This window comes from Acomys russatus, chromosome 4, assembly GCF_903995435.1.
Source record: "Acomys russatus chromosome 4, mAcoRus1.1, whole genome shotgun sequence".
Taxonomy (NCBI): domain Eukaryota; kingdom Metazoa; phylum Chordata; class Mammalia; order Rodentia; family Muridae; genus Acomys; species Acomys russatus.
Window position 1 is genome coordinate 4,970,942 of NC_067140.1, and position 20,940 is coordinate 4,991,881.

Genomic DNA, 20,940 nt, shown 5'->3' on the forward strand with positions numbered 1-20,940 from the left:
CCAACCTCCCTGAGCCCTGGAACCCCGAATAAACACCATGTCTGCAGCAGCAGCCACTGTCCTCAGAGAGCTGGGAACAGAATCTCATGGACAAAGTCAGGTCCACAGCGGTCTTTAAAATAAAGTTCTTTAATAGTCTCCATTTAATTGGTTTATTTGCTGTTAATAAATTGGCAACACAGGAGGAGCCAAGGGTAAGCTCTCAGCCAGGCTCCTGTGTCTGGGCTCAGGCAGGCACAGGCACTCCATGCCCCAAGGGATGGAGAGAAAAGGTCGCCCACTTCTGGGGACCCGTCAGGATGAACACAGTGGCCAATGAGCAAAGAACCAGAGGAGCTAAAGGAAGACAAGGGAGGTCAGGAGGGACGAGAGGATGGGCAGACCTGGGGAAGGCAGCATTCTCTGGTACCCACCCCTGCCCAGGGCCCAGGAGCCTCTGCCTGTGCCCTGAGGCCAGGGAGGCTTGGCTCACAGGGGTCTGTGCCTTCCTCCCCATCATGTGCCTGATGGGAGAAGCTCACATAGAGATAGTTTCCTATGTTCCCTTTCTCTGGCAGGCTCCAGGATTGCGAGGGAAGGGTGGGCATAGTGCCATTGTCCTTACCCTGCGGACAGTGAGGAAACAGGCTCCCCAGTGACCCGGGCCTCAGGCCCAGGAGACAAGAGCTTCTAGGATGTTCCTTCCACTGAGCCTGTACCTGAAGATCTGGGGTAGACAGAGCAGTGGGGAGGCACGAGAGGGGCAGGGACGGGCAGAGCGCGTGGCATGTGCACTCATGCTCACCCACACTCGCCCTGGCCCAGCAGCTTCTCAAAGCCCAGCTCAAGGTCACTCCTCAGTGAAGTCTCTGTCTATGTCCATGTAGGGCTCCTCAATGTAGCTGACCAGGGCAGAAGGCGACTGGCGGTCTGGGTTCAACAAGATGGACACTGTCTCCTTCCAGTATGAGAAGTTGATGCAGGAGCTCTGAGTGAAGAGAGAGGGGGGTTGGGGAGTGCACGGAGGACTTGGGCCCAGTCTGGTGTCACACAGGGACTTGGCAGGGTGGCAGCCTGTGCACGCTCTGCCGCCTGAATGCCCATCTGAGCGAGTGGCCTTTGGTTCACAGGCCACTGTCCTCCCACTGTCATTTGGGGCTGGGGCACTCACATTCTCCAGGCAGGTGCTGTCCTTGTCCTTGTGTAGGTAATGCTGCTGCCAAAAGCGCAGCAGGTTGTGGAAGTTGTTGAGCAGGAAGCCGGGGTATTTCTTGCTGTGCTCCATTCGCTGCAGCAGCCGCAGGTACAGGGGCAGCCGCTCTTTCCGCCGGGCCAGCATCAGGATCACCAGGCTGGTGTTGAGGCAGCTGACGTTCTCCTGCAAGGCCAAAGGCAGCTGGACTGGGTGCATGTCAGCAGCCTCAGGATGCTAGTGAAACTGGACAGCCACTGGGCAGGGAAGAGGCTATCCTGGGCCAACACAGAGGCCTGGCACAATCACAGGCACGTTCCCGTTCCACCTACCACGATTCGCACTGACAGTAACACTGTTCTTACTACACCTTGGTTCTGGGATGACCCTCCATGCCCTGCTGGGCTGGGTGCATAAGCCAGATACAGTCGTTCACTTAAGGATTTAGTGCTGCACTAGGATGTGAGCCTCAGAGGCATCCCTGGCCCCATGCCTTGCAACAAAAGAGCCACAACCAAAGAACCATTAATCGGAGGTGCTAGTGTGACTCATCTTAGAAAAGATGGCGTGAGGTTGTGAAAGGAGAAGACCGTCGCCACTCAGTCAAGGAGCTGGAACCATCTGAGGTCCAGGTCCTCTCAGTCAAGGAGTTGGAACCATCTGAGGTCCAGGTCCACAGCCCAGTGTAGTCAGGAGCTGGGGTAGGTAGGGTACAAGGGGAAGGGCACTGGCTTGGAGTCACAAGAGTGCAGTGCCAGTCTTACTTCTGCCCAACTGACCCTGTGACCTCAGGAGACTTGGTATCTGGTCTTAGTCCCCCTGTAGGAAGAGCTATGTTGCTAGAGAGAAGGGGAAACAGACATGCTGGGCTTCTGGAGGAGAGAGAGAGAGTTTCCAATCTGCCCTCCCTGACTGCTCGCTGGCTGGAACAGCTTACCTGGGTTAGTGTCTGTACATGGATGATGTTGATGAGACGGAAGAGGAAGGACATCTGAGTGGGCACCTGGGATATGTAGGCAAGCAGGCGGCACTCGGACAGGACCTCGGCCACTATGGAGGGAGGCAGAGGTGTAGCACCAGGTGTGTACAGTGGCAGGGCGCCCATGCCGCAGGTTAAGTCCACTTGGGTCCTGACTCTGCAGCGGGGCCTCTCTCACCACCAAAACAGTAGTTTACGATTACTCGCTGCTCTTGCAGAGGCCCTACAATGGTGGCACACAGCCACCAATATTTCCAGCTCAGGGTGTGCAATACCTTCTTCCAGCCTCTGCCTATCCTTGCATTTACGTGCACATACCCACACACTGACATAATTACAAATAAATCTTTAAGAAAAAACACAACAATGTGGTGGTGCATGCCTTTAGTCCCAGCACTTGGGAGGCAGATCTCTGTGAATTCGAGGCCAGCCTGGTCTGCAGAGAGAGCACCAGGACAGGCCGGGGAGACACTGCTGCACAAGAATGGGAAACAGAGCTCAGATCACCAGAGCCCTTGTGAAAACCCAGAGCGGGGTCATAGGCAGATCCTAGGCCAGCCAGCCTCGCCGGATCCATGAGCTCCAGGGTCAGTGGGAAGCTATGTCCAAAAATTACAGGTGGAAAAAGAGACCCTGATATCAACCTCTGGCCTCTACATATGTGTATACACATGTGCACATACCCACACATACATAAGCCACACACAAATAGAGAAACAGTGAAATGCAAACCACTTTCCAGAGCTCCTAACATGACTGGTTTAGCATAACTTTCACATGTCTGTGTCCACTGCTGCAGTCAGGGTGCAAAGGGCACCGAGCAAATGACCTCCGAAACTATTGAAAAGGCACTCAAAACCGTGACCAATCTCCTAAGACAGATCCTCCAGAGAAGAAACAGGCGGTAAACAGTCTAATTGATGCTTTTTGCTATCAGTGACAACGATGAGGAACACTGTCCTTTTTTGGAAGTGTTCATAAACTTGTGAGAATCTGCTTGGTACCACAGACCTTCTGCGGAAAAAAAAAAGAACCTATGTACACAGATGTGTAGCTAAACATAATTCTGGGTGAGGTCTGACACACCCACCACAGCCGCACACTGCAGTCCTGTGCAGGAAGATAGAATGAAGGGACACTGCACACTTCAAGCAGCCCATCCAGAAGGTGGCTTTTTCCCTTACTAAGACATCAGTGGAGAAGTCGACACAGCTGAGCGAGGCGGCCAAGACCACCCTCTTGGCCCAAGGCACGCAGAGCTCTGCGCAAGTAAGTCACGGGTTCCTGGCGGGAGGGCAGAGGTCTGGCCGTCATACTGCACCTGTTCACCACGGCACCCTGGCCTTACCTTTCATGTCAACCTGGTTTTCAAATCGGTCGAGTGACAGAGTGACACAGCGCACCAGCATGTTGGAGTCCACCAGTGAGCTGTTGATCTGTTTCAGGAACACCTGGAACTGGAGCAGAGATGGTGCTCACTGCCAGGGGCTGCTGGCCTGCTAAAATGCTGTAACAGCCAAAGCTCTCATCCCAATAGTCTGGCTTGCAGCCTGACACAGAGTAGGTGTACTGAAAACTGCCCTCCTGATCCCAGAGCCCTCCTACTGTGTGGGCACACCTGAGGGTGGGCAGGCCAAGGGCCACAGACAAACGATGCCACAGCAAGCACCGTGGAGGCCCAGGGCAGGCCTTACCTTTGCGTCCGTGTTGATATATTTATTGAATCTCTTGAATGCATCGACGTTGAACTTCATCAGCTCTCCCAGAAGATCAAAGTAGCTCTGGAGCACATCCCTCGACTTGCACTCGCTGTCCACAATGCAGTATAAGATGTGCTGAGGAAAGCAGGGAACAGGGTGAGGGTGTGCATGGGTCTGCCCCGCACCGTCTGCCCTCAGGCCTGGCTGGAGCTCAGACCACATAACTGCTTCAAGCAAGCATGCAGGGCGCTGGACCCTGCAACTCTGCCTAGGTTCTCCCCTGAGGACACTGGTGGCTCCAAGGAAAGAGCCAGGTGGCGGAGCTCAGCAGGAGGTGCTGGGTGGGTGTGCACTGTTCTCTTACCAGGGCTCACACACAAAGCCTCCAATTTGCTTTGCAGACACCTAAAAGGCCAGAGTTCTCTGCCTCCTGTGGCAGAGCTGTCTGCAGAGCTAACAAGGGCTGCTGCCTAAGCACTAGGCCTCTTCAGTAAATCAAGGACAGAGTGTGCATTCTGACCCTAGGGGCTAGCTTTGTGTTTATCAATGAAACTGTTTAAAGCATATATACAAATCAATACATGCTTATCAAGAACAGTGAGACAATTCCTGCAACCCTCTTTGTAGAGCAGGCTGGCCTCTGCCTCCCGAGTGCTGGGATTAAAGACGTGCACCACCACACCCAGCTTCAACTTAACTCCTTAATGGTGAAACGGTTTCCAATATTTTCCACTTGTTTTCTGTGTTTTCCCCTCACTCCCTCTCTTCACCCCTTCCTTCTTTTCATGGCTGTTTTGTTTTAAACAGGGTCTGGCCTTGAGCTTGCACAACTCCTGCCTCTGCCTCTCAAGTGCTCAGGTTCCCACTAACTCAGGTCATGTGATCAACTTCCGCTGGCTTGGCACTTATTCTCCTTTACAATTCACTGGTCAGTCTCCTGTTCATAGCAATTTAAACAAACAAACACAAAAAAAGCCCCAACTGTAACTCTGGCGATTTGCTCTCTTCTCAGTTTGCTTTTTCTGCAGGCCTTTAATCAATATGGGAACACTAACGTTTCGTCAGTACTGAACTACCCTCAAGCGCAGAGGGCTTGCTAGGAACTCGGCATTCTACAATCCTGCATGACTGCCCCCGAGTCCCTCGGTCACCCTTCAGTACCTACAGGGAGCACGCTGCTGGCACCCAGAACCAATGCGGGAGCCATGAGCACAGGAACCAGAGCTGGCCTGTCCCTGACCAGACTATTTAAGGCTCAGGAGGAGAAGTCAGTGCAAGAGGCTGGGGAGGATGACCGCCAGGCGCCCAGCTCCTCCGCCATACCTCTAGGAGCCCTCGCTTCAGCAGGAACATCTGGTCTGCATAGGAGGTGGTCCCTCGGAGAAAGCTTTCCACAGCCCGGGCTTGCCAAAACCTGTGACCAAAAAGTTGACCCCTAGACCAGGTGGCTACGGCTGCCTTCCCCTGGTGCAGGCTCAATTCTCCTGGGGTTGGAGTTGTTTGCAGTCAAGTATCTGACATTTACTGAACATTGTCCTGTCCTGGGCCCCAGACTTAGGTCTTGAGGGCACAGCAGTGAGCAAGAAAGCTACTATCCTCATATCCACAGCTCTGCAGGGAACGGTCTTTCGTGGGGCTGCACCAGAAAGGGTTTGTATGGCATAGTTAGTGGCATCTGGGCTCAAAGAGTGACCTCTAGTAAGCTCCATGAGGAAACTCTAGGCTTTCCACTCTCAGAAGACCCGAAGGACATGGACGGGAGGCAGGGGTGTGTGGAGAAGCCCTTGAGCTCATGTGCGCTGAGCTGGTCTAGAGACTCGACTAGACCCTGAGCGGCCCAGAGGCTCAGCTGTGACCCCAGGGTCAGCCTGAGTAGGTGAGGCTAAGTCGACAGGGACCCTGTGGGGACATAGCTTTGTGTCCAGGCCTGCTGAAACGTTGTCTGCAACCTTCACAACTTCCCCCACACCCCACACCTGGGGTGGCTAGGGACTCTGCAGCCCCTCCTCAGTGTCGAAGCCACCTAGCAGATGGCTCCTGGGGTGGTTTCTAGCTCTATTTCTTCCCATGCTGCATGGAAGCAGGTCTCTTGCTTATTTCCCATGACCCCTGATAATGTCACACAGCAAAGCCTGGATCCCATTTGTGCCCCACCTCTTTAGGGCCAGCTTGATGAATGCTCAGTCACCTCCTGGCATAGTCTGCTAGTGTGACAAGGGTACATACATTTAGCAGCTGAGCCCCATGTAGCCAGTGGCAGTGAGACCACCTCCCCCAACAGTGACTACTTTTAAGGAATATGTTCTGGAGACTAAACTATCAGGAACCTCCTGGATCCTAAGCCCCTCAGAAATGTAGCTGTCCATAGACTCACCTGAATGAAGACTCTGCTGGCTCCTTCTTCATGACCTGCAGCAGCCGGGTTAGTAAGCCCCTCTTGCCATCACACACCAAACTCCTGAAATCAAAGAGGCAGAGCCCTGGTGACACATCTGAACGGCTGATGGGGGCCATCGAGCTAGGCTCCTAGGCTGGTGCAGACGGACAAAAGAACAGGCCATGTCTCTGAGTCTGCATGGATGCTCGCTTGCTCCACCTTGTGCCAGGACATGAGAGATGAGCAGCCATCAATGCAGTAACCAAATGCATTTCTACTGCATCTTAGGCCAGTTTTCCCTCCTCAGGCCAGTTGGCAAGAGGGAGAGGCACATCCAGGGCCAGATGGGGCTCAGAACTGCCACTGGGGCCGTTTGTGTCACAAGTGGGTTTAATCCAGGCCACAGCAAACATACCAGATGGAACAACATCTGTGCCAAGAGGGCAGGGCCCAGAGTTCTTTCCCCTGCCCCAGGGCTAGTTCCAGCTAGCTGTGGGCTTCCAGACCTCAGCTTCCTATCTATGAGGCAAAGGCAGTAGGTAAGGAAATGATTAGGCCTGTCATGGTGGCAGGTATCTGGGCCCTTAAACTCTCTCTTAACACAGCAGTTCCATGTCCATCCCCTGTAGACACTGGGGCAGCACTGTGTCCATCTTATCAGGAAGAAGTTGGGGGTATGGTTCTGGTTGCTGGATAAGGTCCACACTTCACAAGCTCCAATGAGCCTGGCATGTCACTGTGTTGTTCTCAAAGGTGAGGCAGGAGGCAGACACAGGCCAGGGGTGAAGGGCGTGCTTCTGCCTACCCTGCCTGGCACAGTGGCCACTGGGCAGGAAATGAGTCCAACTGACCTTTGGCAGGGGAACGCTTGAGACCTCTGTCATCTACATATAGAGAGGAAGATGACGATGGCACTGCCTTCTGAGGGTTGCTGTGACATTCAGTTAGGAATTGCAGGAGATGTGACTATCTAGCAAAGCCGGTGGGGCATGGTAGCTACATTGGGGAAGGGACAGTATGCACAACTGTGCCTCCTGTGAGACCTGTAGCCACAGCTGTCCCCACCAGGATCACCTGTCTGTGTTGAGGACAGCTTCCACTTCAGGGATGTTGGCTTTCAGAGAGATGGCACTGAGTTCATTTAACTCCTGATTGTTGAGCAGCAGGTACTTGTTCCTGAAACAAATAGGTTCAAAGGGTAAAGGGCAGGACTGGGGCTGCTGAGCAGCTCTGTAGCAGGGCAGAGGTTCTGTCTCTGCTCACCCCTGTGGGGAGGAGCAGCTGAGAATCCACCAGCATGTCTATGCCTGCTTGTCACTCACTAACAAGTCCTTCCCCTGGCATCTCCAGGTCCCTGTGTTGCGCACTGCGCATTCCTATACGACTTATCAAAGTCACAGAAGCAGAGGTCTGACAACTATGACATCACCTCTCCTCTTCCATGAGGCTTGTCGTTATGGGTCTGTGCAGCACAGAGGCAGCTCCTCAGCTGTTTCTCACAAGAAGGCCCTCACACAGCTCCTTGAGTGGTTTTCAGAACAGTATTGAAAATGCTTCCCCTAATTCTCACAGTTCAGCTGTGTGACACCTGGGAGTGTCATGACTCAGAGGCCCTGTGCAGCCAGGCCACCTCTGCAGCCATAGCAAACTGCGCAGCTCACACCCATCACACCGTCTGGGCACTCTGGTGTTCCTGACCACGTCATGTCCTTCCTGCAGGCGTCTCGGCACGATGGGCCTCCCGGCTAACACCGTTCACGCTGCCTTTTCATCCTCTTTAGGCCTCTGCTCACACACTGCTTCTGCTGAAAGGAGCAGCTGAGCACTGGCCAGCTGGTCAGAAGACCTGCCAGCTGTCTGCCACAGAACTGAGCTCTTTTCGCCCCCAACATGACGCCCATGTGTCATCAAGCATTCCTTTACTGATGGCCTTCTCTAACGGAAATGTGCCCTCCGTGACAGCAGGGGCCACAGTATTTCCATTGGGCCATGCAGACAGAAGTGCTGATGAAAGCTAAGACCAGGGACATACACACAGCCACACACAAACCCAAAGATGAAAAGAAAATCACTTCTGTCACCTACAGGTGCCTTCAGCCATACATAGTCTTGCTCACATGAGAGAGTCACAGGAGAGATGGAGGCCCTGGGCTACACTGAACTCAGGATGTTCTATTAGCTCGTACAATGTTCCGAAATTTTAAATCAACATTTAAAAATCAGGTTAACCCCTAGAACTGTGAGGAAACCAGGACAAACTCCCTGATGGCTAAGCCCTCCTCTAGGCCTTTCATGGAAGCCTGAGTTTCTGCCTTCCTTTGAGGCATTAAAAAAAAAAGGAAAAGCAAGCAAACAAGCCATGTACTAGAGTGTCCACTTCTCTGTGCACACAAAAGTAGGCCACTGAAGTCCTTACCCTAATGCTAAGGCCAAGAATCACCTGTTTTTCTCTCTCCCCTGCACTGTTTCCTTTATAGTAAATAATCATTTTCTTGTACATTCTCCACTAAGAGATTAAACATTAAAAATCAGAGAGTAAGCCGGGCATGGCAGCGCACGCCTTTAATCCCAGCACTCGGGAGGCAGAGGCAGGCGGATTTCTCTGAGTTCAAGGCCAGTTGGTCTACAAAGTGAGTCCAGGACAGCCAAGAAAACAGAGAAACCCTATCTCGAAAAAACCAAAAATAAAAATTAAATAAATAAATAAATAAATAAAAATCAGAGAGTAGACTATCTCAAAAAATGCGGGGGGAGGGGTGCAACACATTTCTTTGTGGAGGTGGGAGCCTCCGTGTTTCCAGTTAAGGGCTCTCTGAGGCTCAGAGGGGAATATGTTGCTCCAAGGGCAACGAGGGGCAGCCACTCTTGTCCTTTCAGGGTGTCTGTCCAAGTGCAGGGAAAGCCCACACTTAGATGGAAGGAAGAGGGGACAGTAGGAGGCCCCCACCAGCCCCTACAGATACCTCCAGAGTCAGAGCAGAAGAAGAGGGGGAGAGAGCCTGCAGGAGATGCCTGCAGGGCACACATACTTACTCATGGTGGTCACTGAAACTCTGGAGAAGTCTCAAAAACTGGATCTTCAAGGTGATGTCCTATAACACATGATAAAGCTACATTAGTCATGATACTTCTAAATAAAACAAGGCTGGGCTCCGGTGACAGCCCTGTCTTTGCTACACTGCTTGTTTTGAGTGCCTGCTGGAAAGTCAGACCTTCACAGCTGGCAGTGTGAAGGTAAACTTACTGTAGAGCTCCTCAGCTAACAGCATCCTAGCATATGGGATTTTAGAGAAAGCACACGTTCTTTTATATGTGAGGCTAGCTTAGAAGCTAGAAAGGGAACCCGGAGGGATCGGAACAGCCTGGTCCAGAGAGCCAGGCAGAGGTGTTCAGGAGCTGAGGGGCCTAGTCAAACATGGCTATGCCGTCTATGTCTCGCAGTGACCAGAAAGAGCCAATCTGTGAACCAGAGAGCTGGGTGAGGAGTCAGGCCTGCTGCCCTTGGCCCGCTGGAGCCTCCCAGGAGAAGTAAGAGATCCTAACAGAGTGGCAGGGCCGGGCGTGGTGGCACACACCATTAATCCCAGCACTCGGGAGGCAGAGGCAGGCAGATCACTAAATTCGAGGCCAGCCTGGTCTACAAAGAGAGTTCCAGGACAGCCAGAACTATTACATAGAGAAACCCTTTCTCGGGGGGGGGGGGGACCCTAAAACAAAAACAAACAAACAAACAAAAACCTGGCTCCTCCTAAAGCACGAGCAAAACAGTGTCCAGGGCAGAGGCTGCACAGGTCACCAGGATCACCACCTCCCAAACATCACAAAATGAGGGATATGCCACCCTGAGGGTGGGACAACCCAAACACAAGCTGCTGACACCACATAAGCATTTCCAAGGGACCATACAAAAGCAGATGACAAACCATTAACGAGATAAATTGCAAAAGAAAAAAACAGAAGATGCAGTATGTTTATACAGTGAACAAAGACCAAGTGCTTTCTGATAGAGCCAGGCGTGTCATCTAGAAATATAAACTACACTCAGACAAGGCTAAAGATAATGACAAAGTAAGAGGCAAGGCACTAGGAAAGTTCCAAAATGCAGGTTCAAGAACCCACGGTACCAGGTCCTGCTGGCACTCAGGCCTTTAGTGTCAGGGGTGTGGGAAGGCCGTGCTGTGAGGACAACAGGCACATGACCCTCCTAGTCCAGGAAAACAGGCTCAGAGAACTCAGTGACTCAGTCAAGTTCTCCTGAAAAGGTGGGTGGCACAGAGGACTTCTGAGTCTCGTTCAACACCCTACCTGGGTGCTCTGAGATTCAGGTAGAGCTTGAGAAACTTCGTTTCTGCTCTCTTCTCCAAGAAGGAGCCCATCAGGGTCAGCAGTAGCTCTTAAAATGACTAACTTTAGCAGTTAGCCTCCTGTACACTCCCAGGCTCCCCTGCTTACCGGGCTGCAGTCACAGTTCTGGTTGTGACCATGGAGGACAAGGGCAGATGCTGAATGCTTCCTCCAAATGAGTTTGTCAAACAAATTATTGAGTCCTGGGATCAACTTGAACTCGGCAATCATCCTGTGAACCTGTGTAGGTGGAGTGGGAAGGGAGAAACACTGAGGCCAATGTGCGCACAACATCAGTACAGCCATCTTCAGGGTGAAGAACGCAATTGCCAGGGAGTGTTGCCATTTAAAGACAGACTCCACACGTCCTCTACCCTGGCTACACAGAAAAACATCCTTAAGACAGTGTGTGTGTGTGTGTGTGTGTGTGTGTGTGTGTGTGTGTGTGTGTGTGTGTGTGTGTGTGTGTGTGTGTGTGTGTGTACACACGTACACGCGTGCGTGTGCATGTGGAGTGTCATAGGCTGACCTGCGACTCACTATGAGGAGTGAGCCATTCTACTTGGCTTTAAAAAATGTTTTTAAGAGCTAGAAAGAAGGCTCAGTCACAAGCCGTGAGTAAAGCCCTGGCTGCTCTCCATAGGACCTGGGGTTGGCTCTCTACCTCGACATGGCTGTTTACAACCTTCTGTAACTCCAGCCCCAAGGGATGCATCACGCTTTCCTGGCATTTGAAGGTACAACACACACACACATGGTGCATAGACACACAGTCAGGGAAAACACCCACCCACCCACACACACACACACACAAAAGAGAGAGGGAGGGAGGAAGGGAGAGGAAGAGAGAGAGAGACAGAGACAGAGAGAGAGAGAGAGAGAAGAAAGGAAGGAAGGAGGGGGAGAGGGGGGAAATGCTCTTTAATGTGTGTGTGTGTGTGTGTGTGTGTGTGTGTGTGTGTTTTGCTTACATATATGTTTGTGCATCACACGTGTGCCTGGTGCTCATGAAGAGAGTGTCAGATCCCTTGGAACTGGATTTACAGGCAGGTGTGAGCTGCTCTGTGTGTGTGCTAGAAATCAAAGCTGGGCCCTCTGGAAGAGCAGCCACACTTATACACTGAGCCATCTCTCCAACCCTAAGAAAATGTTCTTACATCACAGGAAAAGTTCAACCTCACAATATGAGGAGAAATTCGTATTGCAAACAATCTTTCTTTTTTAGATGGGCAGAGGAGAAGAAAGTTGTATCTGACGTTGGCATCTGTAAGTGTGTGACACTTCACAGCTGGTGCTGCCACTTCAGGAGGCTCTCAAAACCGGGAGGAAGGATCTAGTGGGGGAGGCGGGTCACAGAGAGTAGGTCCCCTCCTTGTCTTTTTCTCTGCCCTTGGCTGTCAAATGGGGACTGCTCTGTTGCACTACTCTTCTAGACACAAGGACTGATACCCCTAAAACTGAACCCAAACCAATCTCCCTCCTTCAGATGCTTTTCACAGTGACACAGAAGCCCAAGAAAGAACACAGGTGCTAGAGATACAGGGTCACTGCTTTGGCCAAGTCAGACCACGTGGTTCCTAGGCCTTTGGAACTTGTTTGCCGGAGAATGTTGGGAGCTTGGTGGTGACGGTGGGGTGGATATGGAGAGAGGAGGAGACCCAGGGGGAGATCAAGCAGAGCTGAAGAGGAGATTCTTGAGGGAGCTCAAAAGACCAGAGTACCAGAGAAGAGCAGACCGAAAAGACTGCTCGTGAGGTGCCAACGGGAACAGGCTCTAGGGGACATTTCTAATACATACTGGCAAATAAGTCGTTTCTATTTTGCCTGAAGCTTTGTGGGAGGATGAGTTTAAAGGTGATAGATCAAGGAGCAAATGTTAAGACGTCACAGCGTTCAGGCTGCCGCATGGCTACTGTGGGCTGCTTACAGCCGATTTTAGTGAAAACTGGGAGCAAAATGCAGAGAGTTAAAGAGTGAAGTGGGCTAGTCAGGAAAAGGAGTTGCAAGTTGTGGATAGAGAGGATGTGGTTGAAAAAGAGATCAGAGCATTGAAAAGGAGCCAAGCACACTGCAGAGGACAGGAAACATAGCAGAAGTGCCTAATGGGATCTCCACAGCTAGGCAACCCCAGCCATGCCAGGCTCATCTGAAGCCCGGACTGGCTCTGAAGTGGGGTCTTCATGCCTTGAGTGCTAGGATTACAGGTTTACAGCACTATGCCCAGCTCACTGACACTGGCCTTGAGGGCATCCACAATGTAGGAGTTATGGAATTACTGAGATCTCAAGGAAGGCCTGGAGACAGAGTCCTGTGAGTGTAGTAACGGAGTCCCACAGGGAACCTCTGAGGGTGAGCATGAGCCCATGTGGGGCGGAAAGCCCAGGATGCACCTACAGCAGCTACAGAAGAGAGCTGCAGGCAGCATCGAGAGTCTGTCCAGGAAAACTGCCATAAAGGCTGCAATGACAAGATTACAGGGCAAGGCTCCTGAGCACTGCAGCTCACCTCAAGACACCAGACCCCTGCCCTAGACACAGGCTCACCCAGCCCTACTCTACGGCTCCGGGTTAATGGTTTCTCTGCTAAGTGTTGGTCTCATGTTTATCTAGCCCTTCCTTGCTAGTTACCAGAGGACCTGAGTTTGGCTCCCAACAACCATGTCAGGTGGCTCACAACTCCAGCTCTGGGGGTCTGGTGTCCTCTTCTGGCCTCCATGAGCGCCCATGTATATGAGTGAGCATGTATGCACACATGTGCACACACACAATCATGCACTTGTGCACGTACATGTACACAACACACATGCATATACACACGCACACAATCATTTTCTCAGGTGTCTGGTCATCAATGCAGAAGTCTGGCTAATTCAGCATCGCTTTGGTGACTGGTAACTGGTACTACCTGCAGAGGGAGGGTAGTTTGGCAGTGTCCCCCAAATCCAAATTCACAAATCCACATTTCCCTGGCCAACAGATAGACTCTTACACATGATAAATGACATATTTACAGCACCAGTGCTGGAAGTATCATTTATAATACCCAAAGCAGACAAAATTTACACTTCTATGAATGAATATTAAACAAATAATGATGTAGTCAAATGACAGATATAAAACAGGAGTGGGGAGGCCAGGCGATGGTGGCGCCTCTCAGCACTCGGGAGGCAGAGGCAGGTGGATCACTGTGAGTTTGAGGCCAGCCTGGTCTACAAAACAAGTCTAGGACAGCCAAGGCTATGCAGAGAAATTTTGTCTAAAAACAAAAACAAAAACAAAAACAAAAAAAAACAGGAATGGAAAAGAAAGAATTGAAGTCCTTCACATGTAGTGATAAACAATCAGTGAAACACACGAATGGAAGAGTCGCATTCAACTGAGTGCTTAAACATTACACTTGCTTCTGTTAGTACAACAGAATGTACATCAGCTGACTCCCTTACTGAGAAGGCAAACGCCCCTGGCCCCCCACAGGCTGTGTGGCACCTGCTCGGTGTCCCACCCTGAGGCCGGGGAGGAACGCACCTGGTTTCGCTGGCGCCCCATGAGCAGCACGCAGAGGACATAAAGCACTTCCAGTTTGTACATAATTTCGTGCATGATCTTCATTGACTGGGGCAGCTGGGTCCTGGCTGAGGGCTGTGGCAGCCCGCTCTCCTCCGAAGCGCCTAGAGGAGGGAACACAGTGGAGGCTGGCACAGCCCCAGTACGATGGGTGAAGCACAGCTCCCGAGGAAGCCCACTCTACCCACCAGCCTGCTGTGAAGAGACTGGAGTTAAAGAGCCATCGGACCTGACTCAAGCCCTCATTAGACATTTTAAAAGCCACGAAATCTCACACCCTAAAGAGCAACAGCAACTTAGACACTGAGGAGAGGGCCTCCGCAGTGCCACACTTCCCAACATCAAGTGCAGCATTCTGACACAGCCAACAGTCACTTCCCCTTGTACTTGTTACCAACTGGACAGACAGATGTCTGACAGCAATTTGTGGAGCCCACTCTTCAGGAGTCCAACGACCAAGTGTTTGGTGCTGCCCATACACTGCTGACCGCACGAGGGAGCCCTTTAAGTAATCCCTCCCTCACTCATCACCCACTCAACAAGAGCCCAGCACTGGAGTCTTAGGATAGCTCTGAAAATGGACAAAGTGACGCCAGGACAGTGACAAGTGGCACTGTGGCTCAGTGGTTAAGGATACAGATGCTGAGCCAGACTGCTGCTTAACCTGCATCACTGGTGTGTGGGGCTGGGAAGCAGGGTAACTTCTCTGTGTTTGCTATACATTCTCACTGGTGAGGCAACGGCGATGTCAGTGACACCAGCTACTAATGTTACAAGAATGCAAAGAATTATCACATAGAAAGTGTTTACAATGATGCCTGGCACCATCGAGCAACACGCAAGGATGTTAAATGGTATTTTTTTAAAAATGGAATTCTTCTGCTAATGCTTGCATGATGTAATTTCTAGTAATTTAGAAATTAAAAACGTTAATAAATAAAAACAAACTGTACCAGCCAGGCACAGTGGTGCACACCTTTAATCCCAGCACTAAGGAGGCAGAGGCAGACGGATCTTTGTGAGTTCGAGGCCAGCCTGGTTTACAGAGCAAGTTCTAGGACAGCCAGGCTACACAAAGAAACCCTGTCTCAAAAAACCCAGAACAGGCATACCGTCCCCATCAATGGAGGCATTTATAATGTTTTCATAGGCGTGTAACATACACTGTTTAATGTTTTGCTCAAAGTTAAACATCTTTTCAAACACCCGAAATTCTTTAGGTTTTTTGAGATCTATAGTAATATAGTATCTATAATAACAGGGCAATAACCCACTGGTGCTTTTTATATTTTTGGTTGTGAGCCTAGTCTTTAACAGCTGAGCCATCTCTCCAGCCCCCTGCACTGGAGCTTTTTATTTTTATTTTATTTATTTACTTATTTGAGCAAAAGTCTCACTCTGCAGGCCTGGCTAGCCTGGAGCTTGCTATGTAGCCCTTGAGCTCAGCTGTGTACCCAATGCTGCCTCCCACATGCTGCGACTGCACCAGTGTGCGCCACCTTCCATCACTCAGCAGACTACAAGTCCTTATTTCCACCTGGTTGTACATGCTTTTCCTTCAGCTTGTGTGCTCTTCCTGGTCACCCACGTGGCAGTAGGCAAAGCTTAATTAAATATACACCATAAAAAACAAAAACAAAAACAAAAGCCTGGGGCTGGAGAGATGGCTTCCAGAGGTCAATTCCCAGAAACCACATGGTGGCTCACAACCATCTATATTGGTATCTGATGCCCTCTTCTGGCCTGCAGGTGCACATACAGATAGAGCACTCATATGCATAAAATAAATAAATCTTTTTTTTTTTTAAAGGAAAAAAAAAACCTAAGTGAGAAAAAGTTATCCATTTAGTATACTTTTCTACACATAGGAGCAAAACTCAGGGTCACTACATCCCCACAGGTGCCTAGAACAGCACAAGAGTCCAGCAGTCTGAGGTGACTGGGGAGTAACAAAGCCTGCCTTGGCCACACCCTTGAGCCTTGAACACTATTATTACCTGGTTCTGTAGGGCTCTGGGGGGGCCTAAAGAAGACGTGGCTGAGGGAGGAGGAGGAGGAGGTAGAGTGGTGCACACAATGCCACAATGCCAGAAGTAATGAGTATTCACGGGTGGGAGCAGCGAGGGGGAACATACGGGCAGCTCACGTAAACACAGAAAGAAGTGGGGGGGGGGGCAGTGAGTAGGAATGTTTCCTCATAGTTTTCATTTGTATTTTTAACGGCTAAAGCTGTTGAGTGGCTTTTCATGTGTGCTCGGCCATTTTTCCTGTTTGGAAAAAATGTCTTATTTGGATCCCTGTCTGCATTTTGAAATGAGTTTTATTGTTTATGTATGTGTGCTCTTTATGTTTTGTTTTTTAAATTCATGTGCATGTGAGTGTATGTGGGTGTCGTGGAGGCCAGATGAGGGCTCTGAACCCCTGGGAATCAAACTCAGGTCTCTTTTCTAAAAGAGTAATAAGCAGTGTTCTTAACTGCTGAGCCATTTTTTCAGCCCCATGCTATTTGCTTATTTAACTCTTTGGTCAGTATTGGGCACCACCCAGGGTCTCATATGTCTGAGGTAGGTGACATCCTTAGACTTCTTTATACATTCTGCATTCTATATTAAAGCCCCTTATTACATACATGGTTGCAAAACCATTCTGATCTGTGAGTTGGTCTTTTCAGTTTTCTGTGATGTTTGTAAGACTTTTATGAAGTTTAATTTATCTATGACTAGCCTGCTCGCTGTGCTTCAGCGTCTGTGAAGCCACCGTGACGTCGAGTCAGGCCTCCTTGGAAGTATTTGTAGGCTGTCACTGTGCAGGTTGCACTTCCTATGCTTCCCACAGACACCCACATGCCTGTCTGGAGCCTAACACTGACATCAGAGACGTGAAAACTGTCTCCAGGGTCCCTCAGGGCAACCCGCAGAGTAACAGGCTACAAATACTTCCAAGGAGGCCACTATATGCAGCCCTTGCCACCAGGCTCCTGTGAAGGAAGGAACCTGGCCCACTTAAATGGCGGTAGAAGGCATTTTTTTAAAAAAAAAATCGTTGTATTTATATTCAAAAGATATTAGTCTCGAATTTTCTTTTCTTGTGATCTTTTTGTCTAGTTTTGGTATAAGGGTAAAATTTATCTCAAAGAATGAGTTGAGAAGTGTTTGCTTTATGGAAGGGCTTATAAATTTCAGTGTGAATTTTTCTTTAAGTGTTTGGCAGAAATCACCTGTGAAACCACATAGTATAGGGCTCTTATTATTTATTTATTTATTTTTGGTTTTTCGAGACAAGGTCTCTCTGTGTAGCCTTGGCTGTCCTGGACTCACTTTGTAGACTAGGCTGGCCTCAAACTCACAGAGATCCACGTGCCTCTGCCTCCCAAGTGCTGGGATTAAAGGTGTGCGCCACCACTGCCCGGCTTAGGGCTCTTATTTCGAGCAGCTTTTGCATCCTTATTCAATCTCTTTATATATTATGCAAATTCAAATATTTTTACTTCTTTTTATGAAGCAAAGGGGGACTTATTAAGTAAGGTTTTAATGGCGTCCTGGTGTAGGACTACCTTAAAGAAAATTCTACTGTAAGCAACTCTTACTTCTCCACAGAAAAGAGATCAACAATGTCTCCAAGGGGCCCAGAAAAACCTCACCACTCAGGGACCCATAGAGGATACCTTGATTGGGGCTGGAGAGATGGCTCAGCGGTTAAGAGCACTGGCTGCTCTTCCAGACATCCTGAGTTCAATTCCCAGCAACCAAATGGTGGCTCACAACCATCTATAGTGTGATCTGATGCCCTCTTCTGGCATGCAGGTGTACATGCAGATAGAGCACTCACATAAAATAAGTAAATCCTTAAAAAATGTTTTAAAAGAAAGTACCTTGATTATGCTCAGACTCCTCGCTGGCCACTCGCATCAGGGCATCCAGCACCAATGCATTGTCCAGCCATGTGTACCACTCCTCCAGTTCCTGGAGGAAGCTGGCTGTGCCCGTTGACTCGGACACTTTTCTAGTCGCCAGTTTGCAAAGCCGTTCCACGAAGCCAGGGATGCTGAGAAGAGCAGCTGCAAGGAAAGAGAGAGAAGGACCTTACAGAGCAGCTCTCCAGCCCTGAGCTGTGAAAAGGATGCTCCTCTGCTCCTTCTGTTGAGACAGAGTCTCCGAGGCCCGGGCTGGCCATGAACTCCTGATCCTCTGGCTTCTACCTTCCAAGTGCTAGGATTACAGATATGTGCTGCCATATCCAGATGGAAAAAACTTTTTACTGTGATAGCAACTACAGTTATCCTCTTAAAACAAAATACCAAAGGGCTGAGAGTCAGCTCAGAGGATTAAAGAGTTTGTTCTTCCCGAGGACCTGGGTTCAATTCCCAGCACCACACAGGAGGATATGAAACCTTCTTCTGGCCTCCTTGGGTACCAGGCACCCACGTGGTGCACAGACATACATGCAGGCAAAACACCTATATATATATAAAATAATAAGAAATAGATAAGTAGCCAGGAGTGGTGGCGCAGGCCTTTAATCCCAGCACTTGGGAGGCAGAGGCAAGGTGGATCGCTGTGAGTTCGAGGCCAGGCTGGTCTACAAAGTGAGTCCAGGGCAGCCACAGCTACACAAAGAAACTCTGCCTCGAAAAAAACCAAAAACCAAAACCAAAACCAAAAACAAAAAGTGCCTAATTTAAGCTATTGAACTCTGTCCTAAAACTGAAACATAAAAGAAAAAGACACATAAAATTTACAGACTCCAAGTGGGCCCCGGAAACCCTAAAACACTGATTGCATGCAAATACTAAGAGCCAGGTGGTTTAAGAAGAGTCTCAGGGGGCTGAGAGATGACTCAGAGGTTAAGAGCACTGCCTACTCTTCCAGGGGTCCTGAGTTCAATTCCCAGCGACCACATGGTGGCTCATAACCATCTATAATGAGACTTGGTGCCCTCCTCTGGCCTGCAGGCACACATGCACACAGAATACTATATAAATAATAAACAAACATTTAAATGTTGAGAACCCTTTACCTTGGTTGATTTCAGCTGCAGAAGGCCCCAAACTCAAGCTCTTCTTCTGCTGAGCATTTTTGGCAAGAAGTGTGTGTTTGTCATCACTCCCTGTGTCCATCTCGGAAATGGTGACAGCCAGAATCCGGCAGAAGTTAGCAAGCTGCTGCTGATCGAAATTGGACACTAAGGAACTCAGGTTGGGCACTTCATCTAGCCGAATCATCTCCTATGGAAGACACAAATAAACAATCCCCACGCTCAATTCCTCAAGAAGTTGCATGTGTTTTCCTGCATTCCTCTTATGTGGCCTCAGCAGTGAAGACCACTTAGGTTCAAATCCCAGCTCTGCAGACCTCAGTTAAGTTCTGGGATCTCTCCTACCTCAGTTAGGTGGGGGTTACATTTACCCTGTAAGCACAACTGTCCTACTATCTACCTTTGTTCTGGCAGCAAAATTTTGCCCCACTTTAAAAAGCCTACCATTAAGTTTTATAAATTACATAGGGTCTATGTGGCACAGGCTCGCCTCGAACTTTGTGGCTGAGGATTAACTTGAGTTTCTGATTCTCTTGCTTCCTGAGTGCTGGGATTACAGGTGTCCCTACTGTGACAGTTATGTGGGTCAAGCCCAGGGCTCTGCACACGCCAGGCAAGCACTCTACTAGTTGAGCTACAGTTCCTATTGGATTAACTTTTAAAAAAGAAGTAAAACTTTTCCTATTCAGCCAAAGGCCTCCGTGAAGTGCTACAGTTACCCTCAGTCCCCCTCCCTCCTGGAGGCAGCCATGATTTTGAACTTGTGTTTCCTGTTCTTAGGTAGTTTCCAGCCCTCATCAACACTCCCATCAACCTGTGTAGCACGCTGGGCATGTGATGTGAATATACTAGAGCCTACTTGTAATTCTATGCAGAAATCTATATAGAACCTCTGGCAAACGGCGCCAGCTCAATTCTCTTTCATGGCTTCACTACAGTGTTTCACTCTCCTCTATGCACTTAGGTGAACTATGATGTCTCACCATACTTGAATGCTGCAGGGAGCGACCCTATAGCTGTTTTTTGCTTACATGTACACAATATAGAACTTCTCTTCCTGCCTCTATCAGACATATTTCCAAAGTTTGATGTTTACTATAACTTTTGGGGGGAGTGTTTCAAGACAGGGTCTTTCTGTGTAGCCTTGGCTGTCCTGGACTCGTTTGGTAGATCAGGCTGGCCTCAAACTCACAGCAATCCACCTGCCTCTGCCTTCCAAGTGCTGGGATTAAAGGTGTGCGCCACTACACCCAGCTTACTATAACTTTTAACAAATGCTCTACAGCATATCGAGGAATTTTCCTTCTATTCCTAGCTGTATTTCAGTCTCACCACAGGTTCATGCACAGAGAACTAGGCTCTTAGGGGAGCTCTGCTGGAAGGTGGAGGACCTTCAAGAGATCCTTAAGAAATTAGGGTATCCTGCTGGAAGGTGGCTTTCCTGGGACTCCTTGGTAATTCATGGAATAAAAGTATAAAAAACCTAAGTCTGGTCCCATCCACTCTCTCTTCGTGGCTCTGTCACACTCCACGTTGCTAACTGCCATGCAGCGACACAGCCACGCAGGCTATGCTGTGTGAATTCTGATGCTCCAGAAATGTAAGTCAAATAAACTTCATTTTCTTCCCAAGGAGCCCATGTTAGTTTTTGTTTGTTTGTTTGTTTTTCCTAACAAAACCTGACTAATGCTCTATTATTTATTTAAAAAATAAAAATAAAAAATAAAAAAGGGCATTCTGGCCTGGGGCTCAGTGGTTAAGAGCACTGGCTA

At 49.5% G+C, this 20,940-nt stretch overlaps 1 protein-coding gene and 1 non-coding gene across 2 annotated transcripts in view; both read right to left on the reverse strand.

Annotated features, from left to right (window-relative positions):
• Nucleotides 1-113: 113 nt before the first annotated feature.
• Nucleotides 114-20,940, reverse strand: part of Trpc4ap (transient receptor potential cation channel subfamily C member 4 associated protein) — a 60,096-nt gene continuing 39,269 nt past the window's right edge. Inside the window, exons 7-19 of the mRNA XM_051143598.1 lie at nucleotides 19,151-19,358; nucleotides 18,006-18,191; nucleotides 14,096-14,238; nucleotides 10,680-10,811; nucleotides 9,261-9,319; nucleotides 7,302-7,403; nucleotides 6,225-6,308; nucleotides 5,174-5,264; nucleotides 3,845-3,985; nucleotides 3,499-3,607; nucleotides 2,109-2,221; nucleotides 1,151-1,357; nucleotides 114-967 (exon numbers count right to left, since the gene is read on the reverse strand). Of these exons, the coding sequence (XP_050999555.1) occupies nucleotides 830-967; nucleotides 1,151-1,357; nucleotides 2,109-2,221; nucleotides 3,499-3,607; nucleotides 3,845-3,985; nucleotides 5,174-5,264; nucleotides 6,225-6,308; nucleotides 7,302-7,403; nucleotides 9,261-9,319; nucleotides 10,680-10,811; nucleotides 14,096-14,238; nucleotides 18,006-18,191; nucleotides 19,151-19,358 (1,713 nt within the window). The 3' untranslated portion in view covers nucleotides 114-829. The remainder of the gene's footprint in view (nucleotides 968-1,150; nucleotides 1,358-2,108; nucleotides 2,222-3,498; nucleotides 3,608-3,844; nucleotides 3,986-5,173; nucleotides 5,265-6,224; nucleotides 6,309-7,301; nucleotides 7,404-9,260; nucleotides 9,320-10,679; nucleotides 10,812-14,095; nucleotides 14,239-18,005; nucleotides 18,192-19,150; nucleotides 19,359-20,940) is intronic.
• LOC127188672 (small nucleolar RNA SNORA70) lies at nucleotides 17,018-17,150 on the reverse strand. The gene has a single exon (XR_007830531.1). It is a non-coding gene; the product is annotated as a small nucleolar RNA SNORA70 (small nucleolar RNA).